The 22,752-nt window shown below is 41.2% G+C and overlaps 1 protein-coding gene across 1 annotated transcript in view; it reads right to left on the reverse strand.

Annotated features, from left to right (window-relative positions):
- The window catches only part of LOC111159217 (tRNA methyltransferase 2 homolog B), a 42,027-nt gene that overhangs the window by 14,547 nt on the left and 4,728 nt on the right, over positions 1-22,752 (reverse strand). The window contains exons 4-6 of the mRNA XM_022521660.1: positions 22,519-22,618; positions 21,446-21,516; positions 132-278 (exon numbers count right to left, since the gene is read on the reverse strand). Coding sequence (XP_022377368.1) covers positions 132-278; positions 21,446-21,516; positions 22,519-22,618 — 318 coding nt within the window. The remainder of the gene's footprint in view (positions 1-131; positions 279-21,445; positions 21,517-22,518; positions 22,619-22,752) is intronic.

Raw genomic sequence — 22,752 nt, forward strand, 5'->3', positions numbered from 1 at the left:
ACCCATGACTCCTCTTCCCAACCCACACTATAGTCTGTGGATGTGCAGTTTCTGCTGTCTGACCTGAAACTTCCAAAACCAACTGCAGGATAGTGTAAATAAGTCGCCCCTTACCATTCTGTGAGTCTCACCTGTCTTAATTCCTGGGGATGGAAAGTGACGATGGCCATCGTGTGCCCTTGGCTATTGGTGCGCACTATGAGCTCACGCCAGTACCCACCTTCATGAAACAGAAGGCAGGGTTCCAGTGGGGACTGTCGAAGGAATACTTCATAATACTAGGAAGAAAACAGCATTGTTACGCAGACAAATCTAACAAGTTTCACAGCTGATTATTCCTGCTGAATGATTGTTATAGGCTAAATTGCAACCAGCCCCATGTATACGTTGAAGCCTTACCCACCGTATCTCAGAACATGACCATAGTTGGAGATAAGGTCTTTAAAGAGGTGATTAAATTAAAATGAGGCCCTAATACAACTGACCGGTGTCCTTTTAAGAAAGAGAAAATTGGGACATACACAGAGACACCAGGGATGCCCAAAGAGATGAAAGATCATGTGAAATCACAGAAGATGGCCACCTACAAGCCAGGAGGCAGGCCTCAGAAGAAACTTCTATCTAGGACTTCTAGCCTTCAGAATTGTGAGAAAATACATTTCTGTTGGTTAAGCCACACAGTCTGTGATCCTTTGTTATGTACCTGGCAGATTGATACACATTTTGGTACCAAGAAGTGGCATGCTATTGTAAAAAATACTTAAAACTATGGAAGTGGCTTTGAAACTGGGAATGGGTAAAGGCTGGAAGCATTTTGAGGTGCATGCTGGAAAAAGCCTAGATTGTCTTAAAGAGACTATGGGTAGGAATATGGATATTAGAGGTGATCTGGTGAGATCTCAGGAAGAAATGATGAGCATGCTATTGGAAACTTGAACAAAGTTGATTGTTATAAAGTAAAAAAGAACTTGGACGAATGGTGTCCTAGTGTTGGGTGGAAGGTAATAATTCTAAGTGCTGAACATGGATATTTAGCTAAGGAGATTTCTAAGCAGTGTTGAAGGTGTGGCCCGGTTTCTGCTTGCTGCTCATAGTAAAATGTATAGAGAGGAGAAAAATAAATTGAAGAAGGAATTATTAAGTGATGCCTGGTTGGCTCAGTTGGTTAAGCCGCTGTCTTCGGCTCAGGTCATGATCCCAGGGTCCTGGGATCGAGTCCTGCATCAGGCTCCTTGTCCAGCAGGGAGCCTGCTTCTCAAAAAAGAAGAAGAAGAAGAAATTATTAAGCAAAAATGAACCAGAACTTGAAGATTTGGAAAAATCTCAGCTTATCCATATAATATGAAGCCTGTTCAGCAGACAAAACCGAGGTTAAGGCTGGACAATCTTTTTTTTTTTTTAAGGCTGGACAATCTTTTGATAAAGAGATTACAGGTGTGACTCATGGATCCAATCAGCCATCTCAGCAGAACCCAGGAATACAGAGAAGTCTGATCAACAGAAACTGCTAGCTTAGACTAAAGTGGACAGACATAAGGTATAATGAGGACAGGCATAAGATATAATGAAGGAAGGCTATCAGACTTCTGGGATTCCACTAGACAGGACAATAGACCTATCTGACTGCCAGCAGGTGTTACCACTCAAGAAAAGAGAATGACCCCCAAGGCAATTCAGAGATCAGCAGGGCTGATGCTGCCACTATAGGCCCAGAGGGGACAGGCCCCAGGACAGCAAGGCTGTATCCTCACTTTCAGTGGGCCAGACTGCCAATGTCCAGGGCCTGAAGCATCAGCCTGCCACACCAACACACCAGTAGACCAAAGGACAGAGCATCAAGCCAAAAAATCTAATTGAGCCTTAAAATCTAATGGAATTTGCACTGCTAGGTTTCAAACTTGTTTGGAACCTATAATATCTCTCATCTTTCCAATTTCTCCCTTTTGGAATGGGAATGACCACCCTCTTGTCTGTCCTACCTTTGTATTTTGGAAGCCGATAACTTGTATGGTTTAACATGTTCACAGCTGAAAAGTTTTTTTAAAGATTTTATTTATTTCAGAGATAGAGAGCGAAAGAGAGAGCATGAACAGTGGGCGGGGCAGATAGAGAAGAAGCAGGCTCCCCACTGAGCAGGCAGCCCAATGAGGGGCTCAATCCCAGGACCCTGAGATCATGACCTGAGCCGAAGGTAGACACTTAACCGAATGAGCCACCCAGGTGCCCTTGAAGGTTTTTGCCTTAGGATGAATTATACCTTGAGTCTCATCCACATTTGATTTAGATGATATTCAGATAAGCCTTGGGATTGAGAGTTGATGTTGTAATGGGTTAAAAATCTGGGGCTGTGGGTGCCTGGATGGCTCAGTGGGTTAAAGCCTCTGCCTTTGGCTCAGGTCATGATTCCAGGGTCCTGGGATCGAGCCCTGAGCCCTGCATCATCGGGCTCTCTGCTCAGCAGGGAGCCTGCTTCTTCCCCTCCCCTCTCTCTGCCTGCCTCTCTGCCTACTTGTGATCTATGTCTGTCAAATAAATAGAATCTTAAAAGAAAATCTGGGGCTGATCAAAAGAAATGAAATCTTGCCATTTGCAACGATGTGGATGGAACTAGAGGGTATTATGGTGAGCGAAATAAGTCAATCAGAGAAAGACAATTATCATATTATCTCTCTGATATGAGGAATTTGAGGGAGGGTTGTGGGGGGTAGGGAAAGAAAAAATGAAACAAAATGGGATCGAGAGATAAACCATAAGATACTCTTAATCTCACAAAACAAACTGAGAGTTGCTAGGGGGTGGGGGGTAGGGATACGGTGGCTGGGTTATGGACATTGGGGAAGGTATTGCTATAGTGAGTGCTGCGAAATGTGTAAGACTGATGATTCACAGACCTGTAGCCCTGGGGCAAATAATACATTATATGTTAATTTAAAAAATTAAAAAAATAAAAAATCTGGGACTGTTAGAGATACCTGGCTGGCACGTGACTCTTAATCTTGGGGTCATGAGTTCAAGCCCTATGTTGGGTGTAGAGCTTAAAAAACTGGGAGCTGTTAGGAAGGGGTGGATGTCTTTTGCATGTAAGGAGAGCATGAATTTGGGGGGTCCAAAGGATAGAGAGTTAGAGGCTGAATTGTGTCCCCCTAAAATTCATATATTGGAAGTCCTAATCTCCAACACCTCAGAATGTGATTATGTTTAGAAATAGGGCCTTTAAAGAGGTGATTAAGTTAAAAAGAGGTAGTTAGGGGGTGCCTAGGTGGCTCAGTCATTGAGCGTCTGCCTTCGGCTCGGGTCATGATCTCGGGTCCTGGGATCGAGCCCTGCATCAGGCTCCCTGCTCAGTGGGAAGCCTGCTTCTCCCTCTTCCACTCCCCCTGCTTAAAAAAAAGAGGTAGTTCAGATGGACCCTAATCGAATCTGACTGTTGTCCTTACAGGAAGAGGAAATTTGGACATAAAAAGCTATCAGGGATGCAGGTATAAACAGAGAAAAAAAGACTGTGTGTAGAGACATAGTGAGAAAGTAGCCATGTGCAGGGCAAGGGAAGAAGCCCAGAAGGATCCAAACCTGCTGACACCCTAATCTTAGACTTCCAGCTTCCAGAATTTGAGGAAATAAATTTCTATTGTTTAAGCTGCCAAGTCTGTGGTATTTCGTTATGGCAGCTCTACCAAACTAATGCAGTGGTGTAAGAAACATGATCCCTGCCCTGCAACTTTACAGAGGAATATTACCCATTGTATTCCAAACACTAAGTTCCATGAAGGCTTACAGCTGTAGCCTTAGTCTGGCACACAGTAGGTGCTCAATAATTGTTATTCAAGGAAAGTATGACTGAATGAACAGGAAAGGTGTTTCTATGGAGAGTCTCAATTTATTCTATATAGAGTATGAATGACAATAATCTTCTATTTCTGTGAATTCCTCCTGGAAGCAATTCCTAATATAGCACTAGGTTGCCATGATTCCACTCTTACTTATAACTCCCTGATAGAAACCCATCATTTCTATATTCCGTCAGATAACCAGGTACCAACTACACCACGGCTTATCTGGATGCTTCATTTCCTCCTTTTGAGTACAAGTCAGAGGCAATCCTGATTTAGTGGTCGGGATAGCAAAAATCCTTAAAGCTAAACTTTTCAAACACAAGCCAGTTGCTATCACAACAAGACACATGTGTTCTAGTTCCACTGTATTTTCAAATATACCCCAAATGATGCATGGAAGGAGGAGTTATACGAAAAAATAATGCTGCCTGAGAGGGTAAAATCAATTAAGGCTGCACTTAATCACTATGCTATGCTTAACTACACTGAACATATTTTTCAAATTTTGAGGTTGGTGATTTGAAAAAAGACCAGTTCATCTGTTTGTTACTGGCTGGTTAGAAAGCAATGTTTTCTGGAAGCAAGATTCAAAGGTCACTGGGGTCCTGGAAGGATGGGAAATTGAAAAACTGAGTCTGACCTAAAAGATAATGGTAAAAAGACAAAGGTAAATAGATAATGGTAAATAGATAGGAAATACAACTCCGCCACTGTATGAACTGAGACCTTGGTTTCTTCATTTATAAAATGGAGACTGAAACTCCAATTCCTGTATGGCAATCCCTAAGAATAAAGAATGAAAGGGACTTCTGGTTAAAATAACAGAAAAATCCTCATAGAAATCCTACTAAAATGGGGTTGCCTGGGTGGCCCAGTCAGTTAAGCGTCTGACTTTTGACTGTGGCTCACGTCATCATCCCAGGTCGTGAGATCGAGCCCCGCATTGGGCTCCATATTGGGCAGGAAGCCCGCTTTAGATTCTCTCTCTCCCTCTCCCTCAGCCCCTCCCTGCCCCTGCATGCAAGTGTGCTCACTTGCTCTCTCCTAAAGAAATCCTACTAAAATGAAACAAAGGAATAAAAAAGACACAAGCTTATTTAAGTTCATTACTTACCAATTCTCCCTTCTCTTTCTCCTGCACCATCATTTTCCTGCCTCACTACTAGAACATCTCCATAAATATATAAGCATGCTCTTACTCTTCCACCTTTAACAAAGAAAGGGAACTTCCTGACCCCACTTTCCCTACCAGTCACTGTTACATTTTGCTGTTTGTCTTTGCAGAAAAACTCAAAAGAACCATATATATTCACTGCCTCCCACTCCTCTCCTTCTGTTCACCCGCTAGAATCGGGTCCCCACCACTCCACCAAAATGGTTCATGTTAAGGTCACCAATGATGTCCTTGTTATACAATTCAACATCCTTCCATCCCACCACTACTATCACTGCTCTACATCATCTCTCACTTGGATTACTGCAACAGCCTCCCATCTAGTCTCTCCTTGTTTCAATCCTTTCCTCCAATAATCCATACACAACACAACAGCCACAGTGATTCTGTAAAACCTAAATCATATCATGACATAACCCCCCACACCAACAAAACCACCCATGGCTCAGAATAAAAGTCAAAGTCCTTACAATGACCACCCTGGGGCACTACATAACCTTGCCTTCATTTACCATCTCACCCCATGTCCAATACTTCTGGGCCTACTTTCAGTTCCTCTAAAAAGCCTGTCACGTTCCCACCTTAGGATGGGTTTTCTCTTTTCCCAGAAGCTCCTCCCTCAGACCTCTACATAGCCCACACCCTTTCAGCCTCTAAGTTTTAAATGCAAGGTTTCCCATCCTCAGCACTACTGACATTTTGGGCTGTCTGATTCTTTGTTGTGAGGAGCTGTCGCATGTGCTGGAGGACGTTTAACAGCATCTCTGGCCTCTATGCACTAGATGTCAGTAGCAATGCCCAATCATCCCCTAGTGATAAAAACCAAAAATGTCTCTAGAAAATGCCAAATGTCCATGCAAGGCAAAACTGCCCCTCCCCAGTTGAGAGCCACTGCTTTATTCAAATACTGTCTTCTTCATGAACCCTATCCTTGACCCCATCTAAAATTACAACCCATGCTCGCTTCAGGAGTACATATACTAGGATTGGAATGATATTGAGATTAGCATGGCCGCTGTGCAAGAAGGACATACAAATTCATGAAACATTCCATATTTTTATCATCTCAAAGGATAAACACTGAATAGAATCAAGATTTAATGCTCTACCTCTTCTCTAAATAAGCTTACTTAGTATTTTTAAGTTCTAGAACAACAACAAAATTACAAGCTATGCTTCCCCTAACCCTAGCATTTCTTATCCTCATGATACTGCTGTACTTTTCTCATGGCACTTGTCTTAATCTGGCTGGGCCCCTATAACAAAAATAATGCAAACTGGGTGGTTTATAAACAAGAGAAATTTATGTCTCACAGTTCTGGAGGCTGGGAAGTCCAAGATCAAGACACTGGCAGATGCAATGTCTTACAAGAATCTGTTTCCTCATATTCCCTGCATATTTTCAGACCACAGTGGTTTGAAACTTGAACTCAATCACAAGAAGAAATTTGGAAAGAACTCAAATACATGGAGGTTAAAGAGCATCCTACTAAAGAATGAATGGGTCAACCAGGAAATTAAAGAAGAATTTTTTTAAATGCATGGAAACAAATGAAAATGAAAACACAGCTGTTCAAAACCCTTGGGATGCAGCAAAGGCGGTCCTAAGAGGGAAGTATATAGCAATACATGACTTTCTCAAGAAACAAGAAAGGTCTCAAGTACACAACCTAACCTTGCACCTAAAGGAGCTAGAAAAAGAACAGCAAATAAAGTCTAAACCCAGCAGGAGAAGAGAACTTCTAAAGATCAGAGCAGAAATCAATGAAATAGAAACCAAAAGAACAGTAGCACAGATCAGCAAAAGTAGAAGCTAGTTCTTTGAAAGAACTGATAAGATCAATAAACCCCTGGCCAAACTTACCAAAAGAAGAGAGAAAGGACCCAGATTAATAAAATCATGAATTAAAAGGAGAGATCATGACCAACACCAAGGAAATACAATTATAAGAACATATTATGAAGAACTATATGCCTACAAATTGGGCAATCTGGAAGAAATGGATTCATTCCTAGAAACATATAAACTATAAAACTAAGACAGGAAGAAATAGAAAACCTGAAAAGGCCTATAACCAGCAAGGAAACTGAAGCAGCAATCAAAAAACTCCCAACAAATCAGAGTCCAGAGCCCGATGGCTTCCCAGGGGAATTCTACCAAACATTTAAAGAAGAATTAATACCTATTCTTCTGAAGCTGTTTCAAAAACTAGAAAGGGAAGGAAAACATCCAAACTCTATGAGGCCAGCATTACCTTGATCCTAAAACCAAAGACCCCACCAAAAAGGAGAATTGCAGACCAATATCCCTGATGAACACGGATGCAAAAATTATCACCAAGATACTAGCCAACAGGATCCAACAGTACATTAAAAGGATTATTCATCAGGACCAAGTGGGATTTATTCCTGGGATGCAAGAGTGGTTCAACAACAGCAAATCAATGTGATATATCACATTAATAAAAGAAAGGACAAGAACCATATGATCCTCTGAAAAGATGCAGAAAAAGCATTTGACAAAATACAGCATCTTTTCTTGATTAAAACTCTCCAGCATGTAGGGATAGAGGGAACAAACCTCAATATCATAAAAGCCATAAACAAAAAGCCCACAGCAAATATCATTCTCAATGGGGAAAAACCAAGAGCTATTCCTCTAAGGTCAGGAACACGACAGGGATGTCCACTCTCACCACTGTGACCCAACATAGTACTAGAAGTCCTAGCTTCAGACAACAAAAGAAATTAAAGGCATCCAAACCAGGAAAGAAGTCGTCAAACTCTCACTCTTGGCAGATGACATGATATTCTATGTGGAAAACCCAAAAGACTCCACCCCAAAATTGCTGGAAGTCATATAGCAATTCAGGAACGTGGCAGGATATAAAATCAATGCAAAGAAATCAGTTGCATTTCTATACACTAAAAATGAGACAGAAGAAAGAGAAATCAAGGAATTGATCCTATTTATAATTCTACTCAAAACCACAAGATACCTAGAAATAAACCTAACCAAAGACGCAAAGGATCTGTACTCAGAAAACTATAGAACACTTATGAAAGAAATTGAGGAAGACACAAAGAAATGGAAAAATATTCCATGCTCATGGACTGGAAGAACAAATATTATTTAAATGTCTATGCTACATAGAGCAATCTACACATTCAACACAATCCCTATCAAAATATCATCAACTTTTATCACAGAGCTAGAACAAATAATCCTAAAATTTGTTTGGAACCATAAAAGACCCCAAATAGCCAAAGAAATGTTGAAAAAGAAAACCAAAGCTGGTGGCATCACAACTTTGGACTTCAAGCTGTATTACAAAGCTGTAATCATCAAGACAGTACTGTACAGGCACAACAACAGACACATAAATCAATGGAACAGAACAGAGAACTCAGAAATGGACTCTCAAGTCTATGGTCAACTAACCTTCAACAAAGCAAGAAAGAATGTCCAATGGAAAAAAGACAGTCTCTTCAAAAAAATGGTGTTGGGGAAAATTAGACAGCCATATGCAGAAGAACGAAACTGGACCATTTCCTTACACCATACACAAAAATAGAGTCAAAACAGATGAAAGACCTAAATGTGAGAGAAGAATCTATCAAAATCCTACAGGAGAATGCAGGCAACAACAACCTCTTTGACCTCGGTCACAGCAACTTCCTGCTAGCCACATCTCCAAAGGCAAGGGAAACAAAGGCAAAAATGAACTACTGGGACTTCATCAAGATAAAAAGTTTTTGCCCAGCAAAGGAAACATTCAACAAAACCAAAACACAACAATGGGAGATATTTCCAAATGACTTATCAGATAAAGGGCGAGTATCCAAAATCTATAAAGAACTTATCAAACTCAACACCCAAAGAACAAATAATCCAATCAAGAAATGGGCAGAAGACATGAACAGACATTTCTGCAAATAAAATACAAATCAAAGCCACAATGAGATACCACCTCACACCAATCAGAATGGCTACAATTAACAAGTCAGGAAACAACAGATGCTGGCGAGGATGTGGAGAAAGGGGAACCTTCCTGCACTGCTGGTGGGAATGCAAGCTGGTGTAGCCACTCTGGAAAACAGTATGGAGGTTCCTCAAAAAGTTGAAAACAGAGCTACCCTATGATCCAGCAATTGTACCACTAGGTATTTACACCAAAGATACAAATGTAGTGATCCAAAGGGGCACCTGCACCCCAATGTTTATAGCAGCAATGTCCACAATACCTAAACTATAGAAAGAGCCCAGATGTCCATCAACAGATGAATGCATAAAGAAGAAGATATGGGGTGTGCGTGCGTGCGTGCATGCGTGCGTGTGTGTGTACATGTGTGTGTAATGGAATAGTACTCAGTCATCAAAAAGAAAGAAATCTTGTCATTTGCAACAATGTGGATGGAACTAGAGGGTATAATGCTAAGTGAAATAAGTCAATCAGAGAAAGAAAATTACCATATGATCTCATTCATGTGTGGAAATTAAGAAACAAAACAGAGGAGCATAGGGGAAGGGAGAAACAAAAGATGAAATCAGGGAAGGAGACAAACCATAAAAGACTCTAAATCATAGGAAACAAACTTACGGTTGCTGGAGGGGAGGGGAGACAGGTGGGGGGATAGGGTAACTAGGTGATGGACATTAAGGAGGGCACATGATATAATGAGCACTGGGTGCTATGTAAGACTGAAGAATCACTGAACTCTACCTCTGAAACTAATATTACACTATATGTTAATTAATGGAATTAAAAATAAAAAATAGAAAATAGGGGTGCCTCAGTGGCTCAGTTGTTTAAGCATCTGCCTTCGGCTCAGGTCCTGAGATCAAGCCTCACATCGGGCTTCCTGCTCTGCGGGAGCCTGCTTCTCCCTCTCCCTGCCACTCCCCCTGCTCGTTCTGGCTCTCTCTGTGTCAAATAAATAAATAAATAAATAAATAAATAAAATAAATAAAATCTTTAAAAATCTTTTAAAAAATTTTTAAAGTAAAAAAATAAAAATAAAAATAAACCTGTTTCCTCACTAATGACTGTCTTTTCACATAACCTCCCATGGAGGAAAGGACAAGCTAGCTCTCTGGGGTCTCTTTCATAAGGGCACTAATCCTAATCATGAGGGCTCTGCCCTCATGACCTAATCATCGCCCAAAGGCCCCACCTCCTAATACTATCACCTTGGGTGTTAGGATTTCAACATATGATATTTGGGGACCACAGCCACACTTATAAACTTCAAACATACCATATAAGTTATTTTATTATGTTTTTTAAAAGTCTATCTCTCTGACTAAAATGTAAGTTCTACAAGGGAAGGGATATTTTCTTCATTATTATACCCTAAGCACTTGTAGGTACTCCATAGTACTTGTTGAATTAATACATGAAAGGAAAAACAAAGATAATGATAGAGTAGAAAAGAGCAAAATAAAGTCTTAGGAGATGGAAAGCAGACTCAAGTGCCAACTGAAGCAAGATGAAGGAAACTATATCCAGACTGCCTACAAAGGGGGACCTGATGAGATATAAGGCTTATCTGCTATATACAACCCTGGGAAGGCTCAAACCAGAAGGTCCAATTAAGGCACAAGGTTTGAAAGAGGGTGTGGGCAGAGCCTGGGTGGTTAAGTTGGTTGAGCCTCGGACTCTTGAGTTCAGCTCAGGTCATGATCTCACAGTCCTAAGACAGAGCCCTATATCGCACTTCATGCTCACTGTGGAGTTTGCTTGACTCTCTCCCTCTGTTCCTCCCACTGCTGCTCTCTCTCTAATAAATAAACAAAATTGTTTTTAAAAAGAAGGTGTGACTGAAAGTCTAGACACAAAACTGGTAAACACCCTCATCCTACCAAGAACATCCATCTTCCTGTAGCAAGAGACTGGAGATCTTTTTCTCAGGAGAAAATGAACCCACAAAAGCCCTGAATTTGGAGGTACCAGGCATTGTAGTAACAGAGGGGTGGGAACAGGCAGATTCCATTAAGTCTGTATTCTGAATGGTGGAGATCCTACCCCTTTTCCATGCCTTAATTCTAAAAAGCCAGCAGCCAGGCAAGAAACTTCGAGATAATTCTCTCAAGAAACTGAATAGCTCCAGAGGAAAGATCTCCTGAGACAAACATATGGGGACACCCCAACATAATCACCAACAGTAAAGTCAAGAATCAACAAACCCACTTATGCTGAACTGCCATTCAGGTTTTTAAGACCTCACTCTTAAATAATAGTCAAGTATCATCAGCTCTTTGGTTAAAGTCTCCATTGTGAAAGACAATGACTAAAACAGGAAAAAATTCCTGAAGGAACAAACAATTCAAAGAACAGAAAACACACACACACATACACACACACACACTACATTACTTAATTATATTACCAAAAAAAGTAGTTATAGAAAGGATCAGAGAACAAGAAAAATCTTTTGAAAATTAAAGGTAGGATAATAGAAAATATTTCATTAAAGATGTTGGCTTTTATATAAAAAAATTTCACAGAAAGGAAAACAAAAAGGCAGAGACAGAAAATAGGAGAAGAATGAGAAGCAGATCACTGGCTCAATCCATGATGTCCTAAATTCAAATAACAGGAGATATAAAGAAAATACAGAAAATGAAGTAAGAAATAATACAGGAAATTTTCCCACATCTGAAAGGAAAGCATTAGCTTCCAGATTGACAAGTCCTAATTTGTACCCACCACAATGAATGAGAAAAAAAGGCCCACTGGGTCATGAAGTTTCAGAGATAAAGAGATTCCCTAAGAGCTTTTAGAGAAAAAGAGGAGAGAAATTACCTACAAAGGATCAGGACTTAAAGTAGCATTTAGACTCACACAACACTGGTGGCCAGATGACAAAACCATTATCTTCAAATTTATAAAAGCAAATTATTCAAACCCAAATCTAGAAATCTAGAAAAAGTTTCAGTCAGATGTCAGGGAAGAAAAGACATTTATAGACATGAAAAGACTCTAAAACTTTACCTCCTAGGCACCCTTCCTCAGGAAGCTAATAGAGGTTGTATTCCAGCCAAATGGGGGTATAAACCAGAAAAAGGAAGACAGGAGAGCAGCAAAAGGAGTTGTGGGATAATAAGCCATGCTGAAGGCCTCAGGAGCCTAGGATGGAAGATTCCAAGAAAAAAGGTCTTCAGGGAAAAACAACTCAAGTTGTTGAGCATATGGAGAATGCAGATGAATGTTTGACAGAGCTTTTAGAGTACTTGGGAAAAATTAGCAATAGGTTCTAGAAAACTAAACCAATGGAAAAATAAGGTAATTATCCATGCCAATAAAAAGTTCTAAAAATCCATCATACCGAACAGAAGCATGTGGCTATTAAAAGGGGAAAAAAAAAAAGGAAGTGCAGGGGCACCTGGGTGGCTCAGTTGGTTAAGTGTCTGCCTTTGGCTCAGGTCATGATCCCTGAGTCCCAGGATTGAGCCTGGCATTGCGTTCCCTGTTCAGCAACAGGGCATCTGCTTCTCCCTCTCCCTTTGTCCCTTCTTCCACTCGTGCTCTCTCTTTCTCACTCTCGCTCACTCTTTCTCTCAAATAAAAAAATAAAATCTTAAAAAAAAAAGAAGCGCAGGGGCGCCTGGGTGGCTCAGTGGGTTAAGCCTCCAACTTCAGCTCAGGTCATGATCTCAGGGTCCTGGGATAGAGCCCTGCATCGGGCTCTCTGCTCAGCAGGGAGCCTGCTTCCTCCTCTCTCTCTCTGCCTGCCTTTCTGCCTGCTGGTGAACTCTGTCAAATAAATTAATTAATTAAAAAAAAGAAGTGCAATATTACAAGAAAAAAATCAGGTACAGGGATGACTGGCTGGCTCACTCTACTCTTGATCTCAGGGTTATGAGTTCAAGCTCCACATCGGGTATAGAGATGACTTAAAAATAAAACCTTAAAGGGACACCTGGGTGGCTCAGTCTGTTAAGCATCTGCCTTAGGCTCAGGTCATGGTCCCAGGGTCCTGGGATTGAGTCCCTCATGGAGTTCCTTGCTCAGCAGGGAGCCTGCTTCTCCCTCTGCCTGCTGCTCCCTCCCCTTGTTTGTGCTTTCTCTCTCTCTCTGACGAATAAATAATCTAGAAAGAAAGGAAGAAAGAAATCCTTAAAGAATTAAAAAAAAACACAGGTGCAGAACAGGGCCCATATTAAACTTTTTCAGCTAAGAAAAGGTTACTTTTTAAAAAAATAAGCAAAATCAAAACTTGTTACTTATAGAAGGAGGGAAGGAACAGGGCAGAAGGGACAGAGATGAAAGCTAGACCTCTATAGACCTTATTTTGTAGATCTGACCTTGGAAATATGTAAATATTTTACAAAGTTGTAAAATAAAATTTAATCAAAATGAAAAGAACTTAACCTCTAAAATGTGAAAATAAGCAAAATGAAAAAAGTTAAAAAAGAACCTGTGTATCAAGTTAGTGGCTTTTTTAAAAAAGATTGTATTTATTTAGAGAGAGAAAGAGAGACAGTGTGAATAGGAGGAGGGCAGAAGGGGAGGGAGAGGATCTCAAGCAGACTCTGCACAGAGTGCAGAGTCCAACACGGGGCTTGATCCCAGGACTGTGAGATCATGACCTGAGCTGAAATCAAGAGTTGGATATTTGACTGTCTAAGCCACCCAGGCACCCCAAGTTAGTGACTTAACTACAAAAAATGGTAGTATCTCAAGAGGCACAATAATGTGACAAAAAGAACTGGATGGGGTGCCTGGGTGGCTCAGTGGGTTAAAGCCTCTGCCTTCTGCTCAGGTCATGATCCCAGGGTCCTGGGATCGAGCCCCACATCGGGCTCTCTGCTCAGCTAGGAGCCTGCTTCCCCTCTCTCTCTGCCTGCCTCTTTGCCTACTTGTGATCTCTGTCAAATAAATAAATAAAATCTTTAAAATAAAATCTTGAGCTCTTTTCAGTTATCACTTATTGGTAAGTAATATTGGTACTCACATTCTGAAATTGTTATATATATACATATATATGGAAATATATATATATATATAGTAGGATAGAATAAATAATTATGTTAATGTCAGGACTCAAATTTTCATTCTTAAGACAAAAGATAAAAATATAAAAATCAAAAGATTTCAGTAAAAGTTCTGTCATTCTAAATTTGATTTTAATATATCACATGAACTAACATTTTTTCCCTAAAAAAAATATTCCCTGGCTCTGTCCACTAGAAGGCCTTGAAGTCTTACCAACCCAGTATAAGTAAGCACACCTAGCACCCATACTGTGCTTCCAAATACCATTTCCCACTAAAAGAGACAAGGATTCCTTGAAGAAATGGCTGATTCCCAGTCTCAAGCAGAAAAGACTAGATGTGCTAGAAATATCTTATCATTCCAGAACTACTAGGGCCATCCAAGGCTGAGACAACTTAAAGCAGTTCCAGTTGGCTAAAAATGGAACAATTTGCATACCAAAAAATAATAGTAAATTCAGTGGACTAAAACATATCAAGTATGTTAAAAATCCATGATTGCGGGGCACCTGGGTGGCTCAGTGGGTTAAGCGTCTGCCTTCAGCTCAGGTCATGATCCCAGGGTCCTGGGATTGAGCCCTGGGTCAAGCTTCCTGCTCAGTGGAGAGGTTGTTTCTCCCTCTCCCCCCCCCCCCTCCCCCCCCCCCCCCCCCCGCCGCAGTTTGTGCTCACTCTCTTCTCTGTCAAAGAAATAAAATCTTTTTTTAAAAAAATCCATATTTCATAATGATACTGAAACAAACAAATTTAACTGACCATCTTCTGAAGAAGGTGAAAGAACCAGGATTTAGGGGCGCCTGGGTGGTTCAGTGGGTTAAGCCTCTGCCTTTGGCTCAGGTCATGATCCCAAGGTCCTGGGATCGAGCCCCACATCGGGCTCTCTGCTCAGCGGGGAGCCTGCTTCCCCCTCTCTCTCTGTCTGTCTCTCTGCCTACTTGTGATCTCTGTCAAATAAATAGATAAAATCTTAAAAAAAAAAAAAGAACCTAGGATTTACCCTGTCTTGATTGTATCAGTACATCAAAGTAACCAAATGGCTGATAAGGAAAAGTCATTTTTAGAAGAATTCTAACTAATAAATGAAGATGTGATAGAGTAGTCAATGATCACCAATGACTCAAAAACCATTAGGTGAAAATCTGACAAGAAATTTTTTAATGAGTGGATCAGGCTGATGACACTGAATAGATGGTTCAATTTTAACGTCACTGAAAGAGAGCCCATCAGACATATATGTGTTAAAAAATTTTCTCACCTCAAGTTAAATCTGAATCTAATCATGTAGATCTACCAGTTTATAGGAAATACAGAGGACAGAGAAAAAACATTAAATGACATCATGAGAATTCAGTCAGCAAAATCCAGAACAAGAATTTCCACAGGAAAACCAACCAGTTTCTTCAAAAAATAAATTGCAAGGACAAAAAAATTAAGAGGGAAGGGTACTTACAAATTAAAAGAGAATGAAGAGACATGTTGGTAAAATGCAATGTGTATGCCTTGTTTGAATCCTGATTTGAATAAACCACCTATAAAACTCCAACTATTTATATGATACATCAGCGTCAAACCTAAACATTTACTGGATATTTGATGATATTATGGGATAAATGTTTATTTCTGGATGTAATAATGGTATGAAGTTATGTTTATTTATATATTTTTAAAGATTTTATTTATTTATCTGACAGAGAGACAGAGAGCACAACTAGGCAGAGTGGCAGGCAGAGGGAGAGGGAGAAGCAGGCTCTCCACCGAGCAGGGAGCCCACTGCAGGGGATCATGACCTGAGCTGAAGGCAGCCACTTAACTGACTGAGCCACCCAGGAGTCCCTATTTATTTATTTATTTAAAGATTTTATTTATTTATTTGACACAGAGAGAGAGAGATAGAGACAGACACAGGGAGAGCACAAGCAGGGGGAGCAGCAGAGGGAGAGGGAGAAGCAGGCTTCTACTTAGCAGAGAGCCTGATGTGGGGCTCCATCCCAGGACCCTGAGATCATGACCTGAGCAAAGGCAGATGCTTAACGCTTGAGCCACTCAGGTGCCCATGAAGTTATGCTTAAAAAATTAAGTGGGAATGCAAGTTGGTGCAGCCACTTTGGAAAACACTGTGGAGATACCTTAAGAAATTAAAAATAGAGCTACCCAGGATGCCTGGGTGGCTCAATCTGTTAAGCAGCGGCCTTTGGCTCAGGTCATGATCCCAGTGTCCTGGGATTGAGTCCCACGTTGGGCTCCTTGCTCAGCAGGGAGCCTGCTTCTCCCTCTCCCTCTGCCCCAGCTCATGTGCACTCACTCTCTCTCTCACTCTCCCTCTCTCTCTGTCAAATAAATAAATAAATAAATAAAATCTTTTTTAAAAAATAGAGCTACCCTATGACCCTGCAATTGCACAACTGGGTGTTTACCCCAAAGATACAGATGTAGTGAAAAGAAGGGCCATCTGTACCTCAATGTTCATAGCAGCAATGGCCACAGTCGTCAAACTGTGGAAAGAGCCAAGATGCCCTTCAACAGAGGAATGGATAAAGAAGATATGGTCCATATATACAATGGAATATTATGCCTCCATCAGAAAGGATGAATACCCAACTTTTGTATCAACATGGACGGGACTGGAGGAGATTATACTGAGTGAAATAAGTCAAGCAGAGAGAGTCAATTATCAAATGGTTTCACTGACTTGTGGAGCATAAGGAATAACAGGAAGGACATTGAGAGTTAGAGAGGAGAAGTGATCTGGGGGAAATCAGAGGGGGAGACGAACCATGAGAAACTGTGGACTCTGAGAAACAAACTGAGGGTTTTGGAGGGGAGGGTGTGGGTGGTTGAGTGAGCCTGGTAGTAGGTATTAAGGAGGGCACGTATTGCATGTAGCACTGGGTGTGGTACATAAACAATGAATCTTGGAACACTGAAAAAAAATTAAATTAAAAAAAATTAAGTTCATTCTTTTAGAACTCACACTGAAGTATTCACATTTTATATGATATATAATATCTGGAATTTACCTCAAACTAATCCAAATGGGTTGGTAGAATGTGGGATGGGTGAGAGTATAGATAAAAATAAGACTGGACACATACTGATAGTTGTTGAACCTTGGGAATGGGTATACGGAGTTCATTACACCATTCTCTACTTTTATATGTTTGCAATTTTTCACAATATTAAATGAAAGGAAAATTTGTACAACGAAGGAAAACAAAATCTTAGTACGTGTACTTGGCTCAGGAATGAATCTATGATGATCTACGTGGTCATAACAATAGAAACACTAAATATTAATTTAACCAAGAATTGTGCTATAAATATCAAAGAAGGGCACTTCAGGAAGAGAGACAAAGTAAGGGAGAGAAATTCTTATATGCCATAACTGGAAGTCAACAAATAATTTGTAACTTGGATAAAGCAAAACGCATCAGAATAGTGTACTACTTAGAAATAAGAACAACAGAAGAAATACGTAAAATAAATGCTGTGGTTTCTGGAAAGCAAGACTCAAGAGCAAGGAAGGGTAGGACAGAGGAGCATCACTTTTCCTTACTAACCTATTACTATTTGACTTTCTTATTTTATTTATTTGAGAGAGAGAGAGAGAGAGAGAGGCAGGCAGAGGGAGAGGGAGAAGTAGGCTCCCCACTGAGCAGAGAGCCCTATGTGGGGCTCCATCCCAGGACCCCGGGATCATGACCCGAGCCAAAGACAAATGCCTAACTGACTGAGCCACCCAGGCGCCCCTATTATTTGACTTTTAAAATTATGTACTTGTATTTCCTTGATAGCATTTTATTTATAAACTGCTTCTTAGGTCTTGGAGCTCTGGCTATCAGCAACCATAAAATTTGTATTTTGACTCAAGACTCAAGAAGAGATACTGAAACCTCATATCAGGGCAAACTGGGGTTATTCTATCATCATAATGGAATGCAATGTCACTACCAGGAACGAGGAAAGAGAGACCAAGGTATTTAAAAAATGAGAACAACCTAGAGCTATACATATGGTATTACTTTTATTACAGTGGACATCTGGCCTATATTTGAGTACCTACTAGATTGGTTCTTAGATCCCAGTACAAATTTTGCAGGGAAAGAGAATTCCTCTGGATAGATGTGGAGGGTAAACTATTTGCCTCACAGAAGCTGGAAGGGCTAGCAACTGGGGCAAATATTGCAAAGAGGTATTCATTCACCAAACATTTGATGAGCACCTACTATGTATAGGAATCTATGCTAAGTGCTGGGCTACAAAATTAAATAATACACAGTGGCTACCTCTGCAGTCTCGTGTGGGAAGCACTGACACACAACAATGCAATCTGGTGTAACAAATGCAACAATAGGAGATAAGCAATGGGAGATTAGGTGAGGGTACAGAAAAGGGGAGCCCTAATCAGACTGAGGAGTCAGATCAGGTTTTCTACAGGATCTAATGCTTGACATGAATCTTTGAACATAAGCAGAAGCCAAGGGGAGAAGCCTGAGGGCACTATGGAGAAAGGACAAGTTCAGGCAGGAGTGAGAGAGCTCAGCAGGGTAACTTGAGTTCCACACGAATGGAGAGATGAAAGCAGATGAGGATGTGGCAGAAGATGAAGCTAGGGAGCTTCTCATGAAGATCTGTCAGTGCAAAGACAACAAATTTAAGCTTTATTCTAAAAGCTATTGGGTAACTACAGAAGAATTTTAAGCAACATTGTGGTATGATTTTATTTGCATTTTAAGGACACCTCCAGCTGCATTGTAGAGAATAAACCAAGGTAAGGGGCTGGAACTAGTGAGACCACTTTGGAGGTTGTTGTAGTAGTTTAAGCAAGAGAAGATGGTAGCTTGGAATTGAGTGGTAGTGGTGGTAACGGTGGTGGAAACAGAAGAGGATGGAGTCAAGGTATTTTTAGAAAGGAAAAATGAGGGGACTTGGGAGACTGATTAGATATGGCTGGAGGACGAAGGTGAGGATTAAGACAGAGGAGTCTAGGATGACGTGTTTCTAGTACATGGTACTACCATTTCCTAAGGTGAGAAAAAAGAAGCAGATTCTCAAAGAGGATAAATTTGGTTTAGGGCAGTATTTCTCAACTAGAGGCAACTTTTCCCCCCAAGAGACATCTGGAGATATTTCTGGTTGTCACAACTAATGACATCTAGTGGGTAGAGGCCAGGGATGCTGCTGAAGTCCTATAATGCACCTAACAGCTCCACACAACAAAAAATTATCCAACCCAAAATGTCATTAGGGCAGAAGTGGAGAAATCATGATCTAGGGCAATGCTGATTTGAATGTGTAGGCCAGTTAAGTAAGGAAGTTTGAGAGACTTTTAGAAATGCACCTCCTAAAGCTCAAGAGGGAACCAGAATGCAAATATAAGTTTATCAATTTGTAGGTGGTCATTCCACCTACAACTCTACTTGGGTACAATCTCCCATGAATGTTTTGAAAAGAAGGTTAAGGACAGAGTCCTGGGGGGTACGAATGCTTATAGTAGGAAAGGAGAGGGGGGAAAAGATGACATGGGAAAGACTAAGTAGTGGCCAGCAAGACAGGAGGAAAACCATCAGAGAAAGAAATAACAGAAATCAAAGAAAGAAAATGTTTCAAGGAGAGAAGAAAGATAAATAAGTGGTGTCAAAGGCAGAGAAAAGTTGAGTTAGGGCAAGTTTCCACTGGAGTTGGCAACATAGAGGTCACTGATGACTTTAACAAGATCAATCTCTATGGGGTATTAAGGGTGGAAGAACCATGAGATTTTTTTATGATATTTATTTATTTGACGAGAGAGAGACAGCAAGAGAGGGAACAGAAGCAGGGGCATTGGAGAGGGAGATGTAGGCCTCCCACCAAGCAGGGAGCCCAAAGCAGGGTTCGATCCCAGAACCCTGAGATCACGACCTGAGCTGAAGACAGACAAGAACAGAGCCAATAGGGGTCATAGGGAAGGAGGTACAGAAACAGGAGAAAGAGGGTACATAATGAAGGAGCAAGGCTCTAACAGAGGGAGGAGATGAGTCCAAAATGGTGTTTCAAGGAAGGATAGACAGACTTAGACAGGGAAAGGCCAACCCACCTCTTTCACTGAAATAGGAGAAAAAGAGGGATAAGATTTCAGTGAAATTGGTGGATGTTAGAAGCAGCTAAGAGAGCTCTCATGTGATACCCTTAACTTTTCAGGGAAGAATGAGGTACAATCATCTGCTAAGGGCAAGAGCAGAAGTGAAGGGGAGGGAATTGAGGAGAGGTAAGGGTTTCACTGAAGAGAATAGGAGAAGAAATTGATGAGGCCCATATAGAAAGACTTTTGGAGAACAATTCTAAAAGGAAGCTGCATCCTAGCAGCAAAATCCTGGAGGTCAAGATGTGTCCTATTAGAAGGCACCACCCAAGTGTCAGGAATTTAAATCACTAGGAGGGTGGGTGCTGGTAAGAACCAACAGGGAACAAGAGTGTCAGCTAGGGAGTCCTGCTCAGTCCTCATGAGCAAGGCTTTTGACTTGTTTTTTTAAGTTCCACAGGGGCAGGTACCATGCCTATGTGAGCCATTGGATCCCCAGCACCTGGCAGAGTGTCAAATGCATAACAGGCTCTCAATAAATAGTAGGTGCATGAAAAGGGAAGGATATAAAAATGTCTTAGAGGCCAACCTCACCATGTAGATGCCTTACCACTTACATCTCCCATGGTATTTCTCAGTTCTGTTCTGCCGAAAACAGTAGCCATCCAAATATTTCAGACACTTGTCACCTATTAGACTGCCCTCACCCGTACCTCTTTTTCCTAATACCTCCTTTTTTTTTTAAAAGATTTTATTTATTTATCTGACAGAGATCACAAGTAGGCAGAGAGGCAGGCAGGAGAGAGGAGGAAGCGGGCTCCGTGCCGAGCAGAGAACCCGACGCGGGGCTCGATCCCAGGACCCTGGGACCATGACCTGAGCCGAAGGCAGTGACCCAACCCACTGAGCCACCCAGGCGCCCCCTAATACTTCCTTCTTATTAAATTCCTTGGATGGGACAGTTGGGTGGCTCAGTCGTTAAGCGTCTGCCTTCAGCTCAGGTCATGATCCCAGGGTCCTGGGATTGAGCCCCCACATCAGACTCCCTGCTCAGCGGGAAGCCTGCTTCTCCCTCTCCCACTCCCCCTGCTTGTGCTCCCTTTCTCACTGTGTCTCCTTCTGCCAAATAAATAAAATCTTAAAAAAAATTCCTTGGATGCCTGACATGTGCAGTAATGGATGAAGTTCTCTCTCCTGCTCGCCACCCTCCCTAAAATGCAACCATAGCAATATTCTCTCTGTGTTATAAGGTACACTTTCAGAACAGAGCCCCTCCTCCCCTATAGCACCAGAGGCCGCTCTATTATTAAAATGTCAGGGACATTACTGTTACAGATTGCAATGCCTAGGGTTATCTTCAGCCAGCCCTTGTTTCTCATTACCTGTGCCACTTGATTGTGTTTCTCAGGGATGTTTTTCAGATGGTTAGACCGTACACAGACGATACTTCTGTCTAAAGAAAGAAAACAAATTTGATTTATATGGTTTTCTTGATGAAAGATTATTTAGAAATGTCTGGCCATTCAAATCCCCTCCTTCAGAGAGGCATATGCAGATTTAAGAAGTACCTAATTCAAGCTCAAGTTCATTTTTCAGAGAAAACCTGTTTCCTGGTCTAGCTATTACAAAACTGATTCTTAACAGAGCTTGTCTGCGATATTTTCTTTCTTGCCACAAATGCACAGTATGACAAGGTCTGCTTTCTGTTCAGATTTTAAGAGGGAAATAAAATGTAATGGGTTTTGTTTTTATAACTGAATAATAGAACACTGACGTCATATACTCATTTTATCAAGCACATGGTCGGGGGAGGACAAGTGCCTGCCCTAATGAACTGTAGTTTAAGGCATATGGGTATTAAACAGTGTGACTAATAAAAAAATAATGGTGTTTCAAGTGTATTTATTGAAAATGGGCAAATGGAAAGTTCAGGAATGGAATCTGGGAATGGGTATAGGGATTAAGTCTCAGAAATATGCCACTGTGAGCTCCCTTACCACCACTCACCTCCTTTACCAATTACTTTAAGGCATATTTATCACAGAAAGCTCTAGTTTTCAGGGATATGGAGATATGAAATAGAAAAGGCAACTCTCTAATAAAGAGGAGACTGCTCCCAGTACAGAAAAGGAGCATAAAATGATGATGAGGACAATGGTGAGTGAGCAGTGGCAACATTAACATTTACTAGGTGCTAACTGGGCCTCAGGCATATGACTTTTAGAGGAAGAAAGGGTGAAAGTTGTGATTCCCACTACTACGTGACAATGGCCACCCTCCAGAAGGCATCCACAATTAACTTTGTGATCCCATTCTACATCAAGGAGTTCATCCTTCTCCTTCAAGGCTGCCGTATTTTCCACTCCTCTCCATGCCCACCGATGCTGTTCCTGCACCTTCCCTCTCCTCGCAGCTCTTGGTTTGCTATTTCTACTAGTCATTGCCTTCAACTGACCTCTCCAAGTTCCCAGGTAGTACCCCACAGTCTTTGGGTTGCCATCTGGACCTCGGTTCACAGAGAAGGTGGACTTATTTCGGTAGCCATTGATGACAGGCTGAAGAAGGCAGGGCACGAGAAGCACAACAGGACAAACAAAACCAAAGAGAACAGCAATAAAAGGAACGTGAGAATGTTCTCTGGATAAGGACAAATAAATGGTGCTTGCTCGGAAAGTGTGGCATTTGTGAA

The sequence above is a fragment of the Enhydra lutris genome, unplaced genomic scaffold, assembly GCF_002288905.1.
Source record: "Enhydra lutris kenyoni isolate GAN:26980312 unplaced genomic scaffold, ASM228890v2 scaffoldscaffold67, whole genome shotgun sequence".
In the NCBI taxonomy this organism is placed as follows: domain Eukaryota; kingdom Metazoa; phylum Chordata; class Mammalia; order Carnivora; family Mustelidae; genus Enhydra; species Enhydra lutris.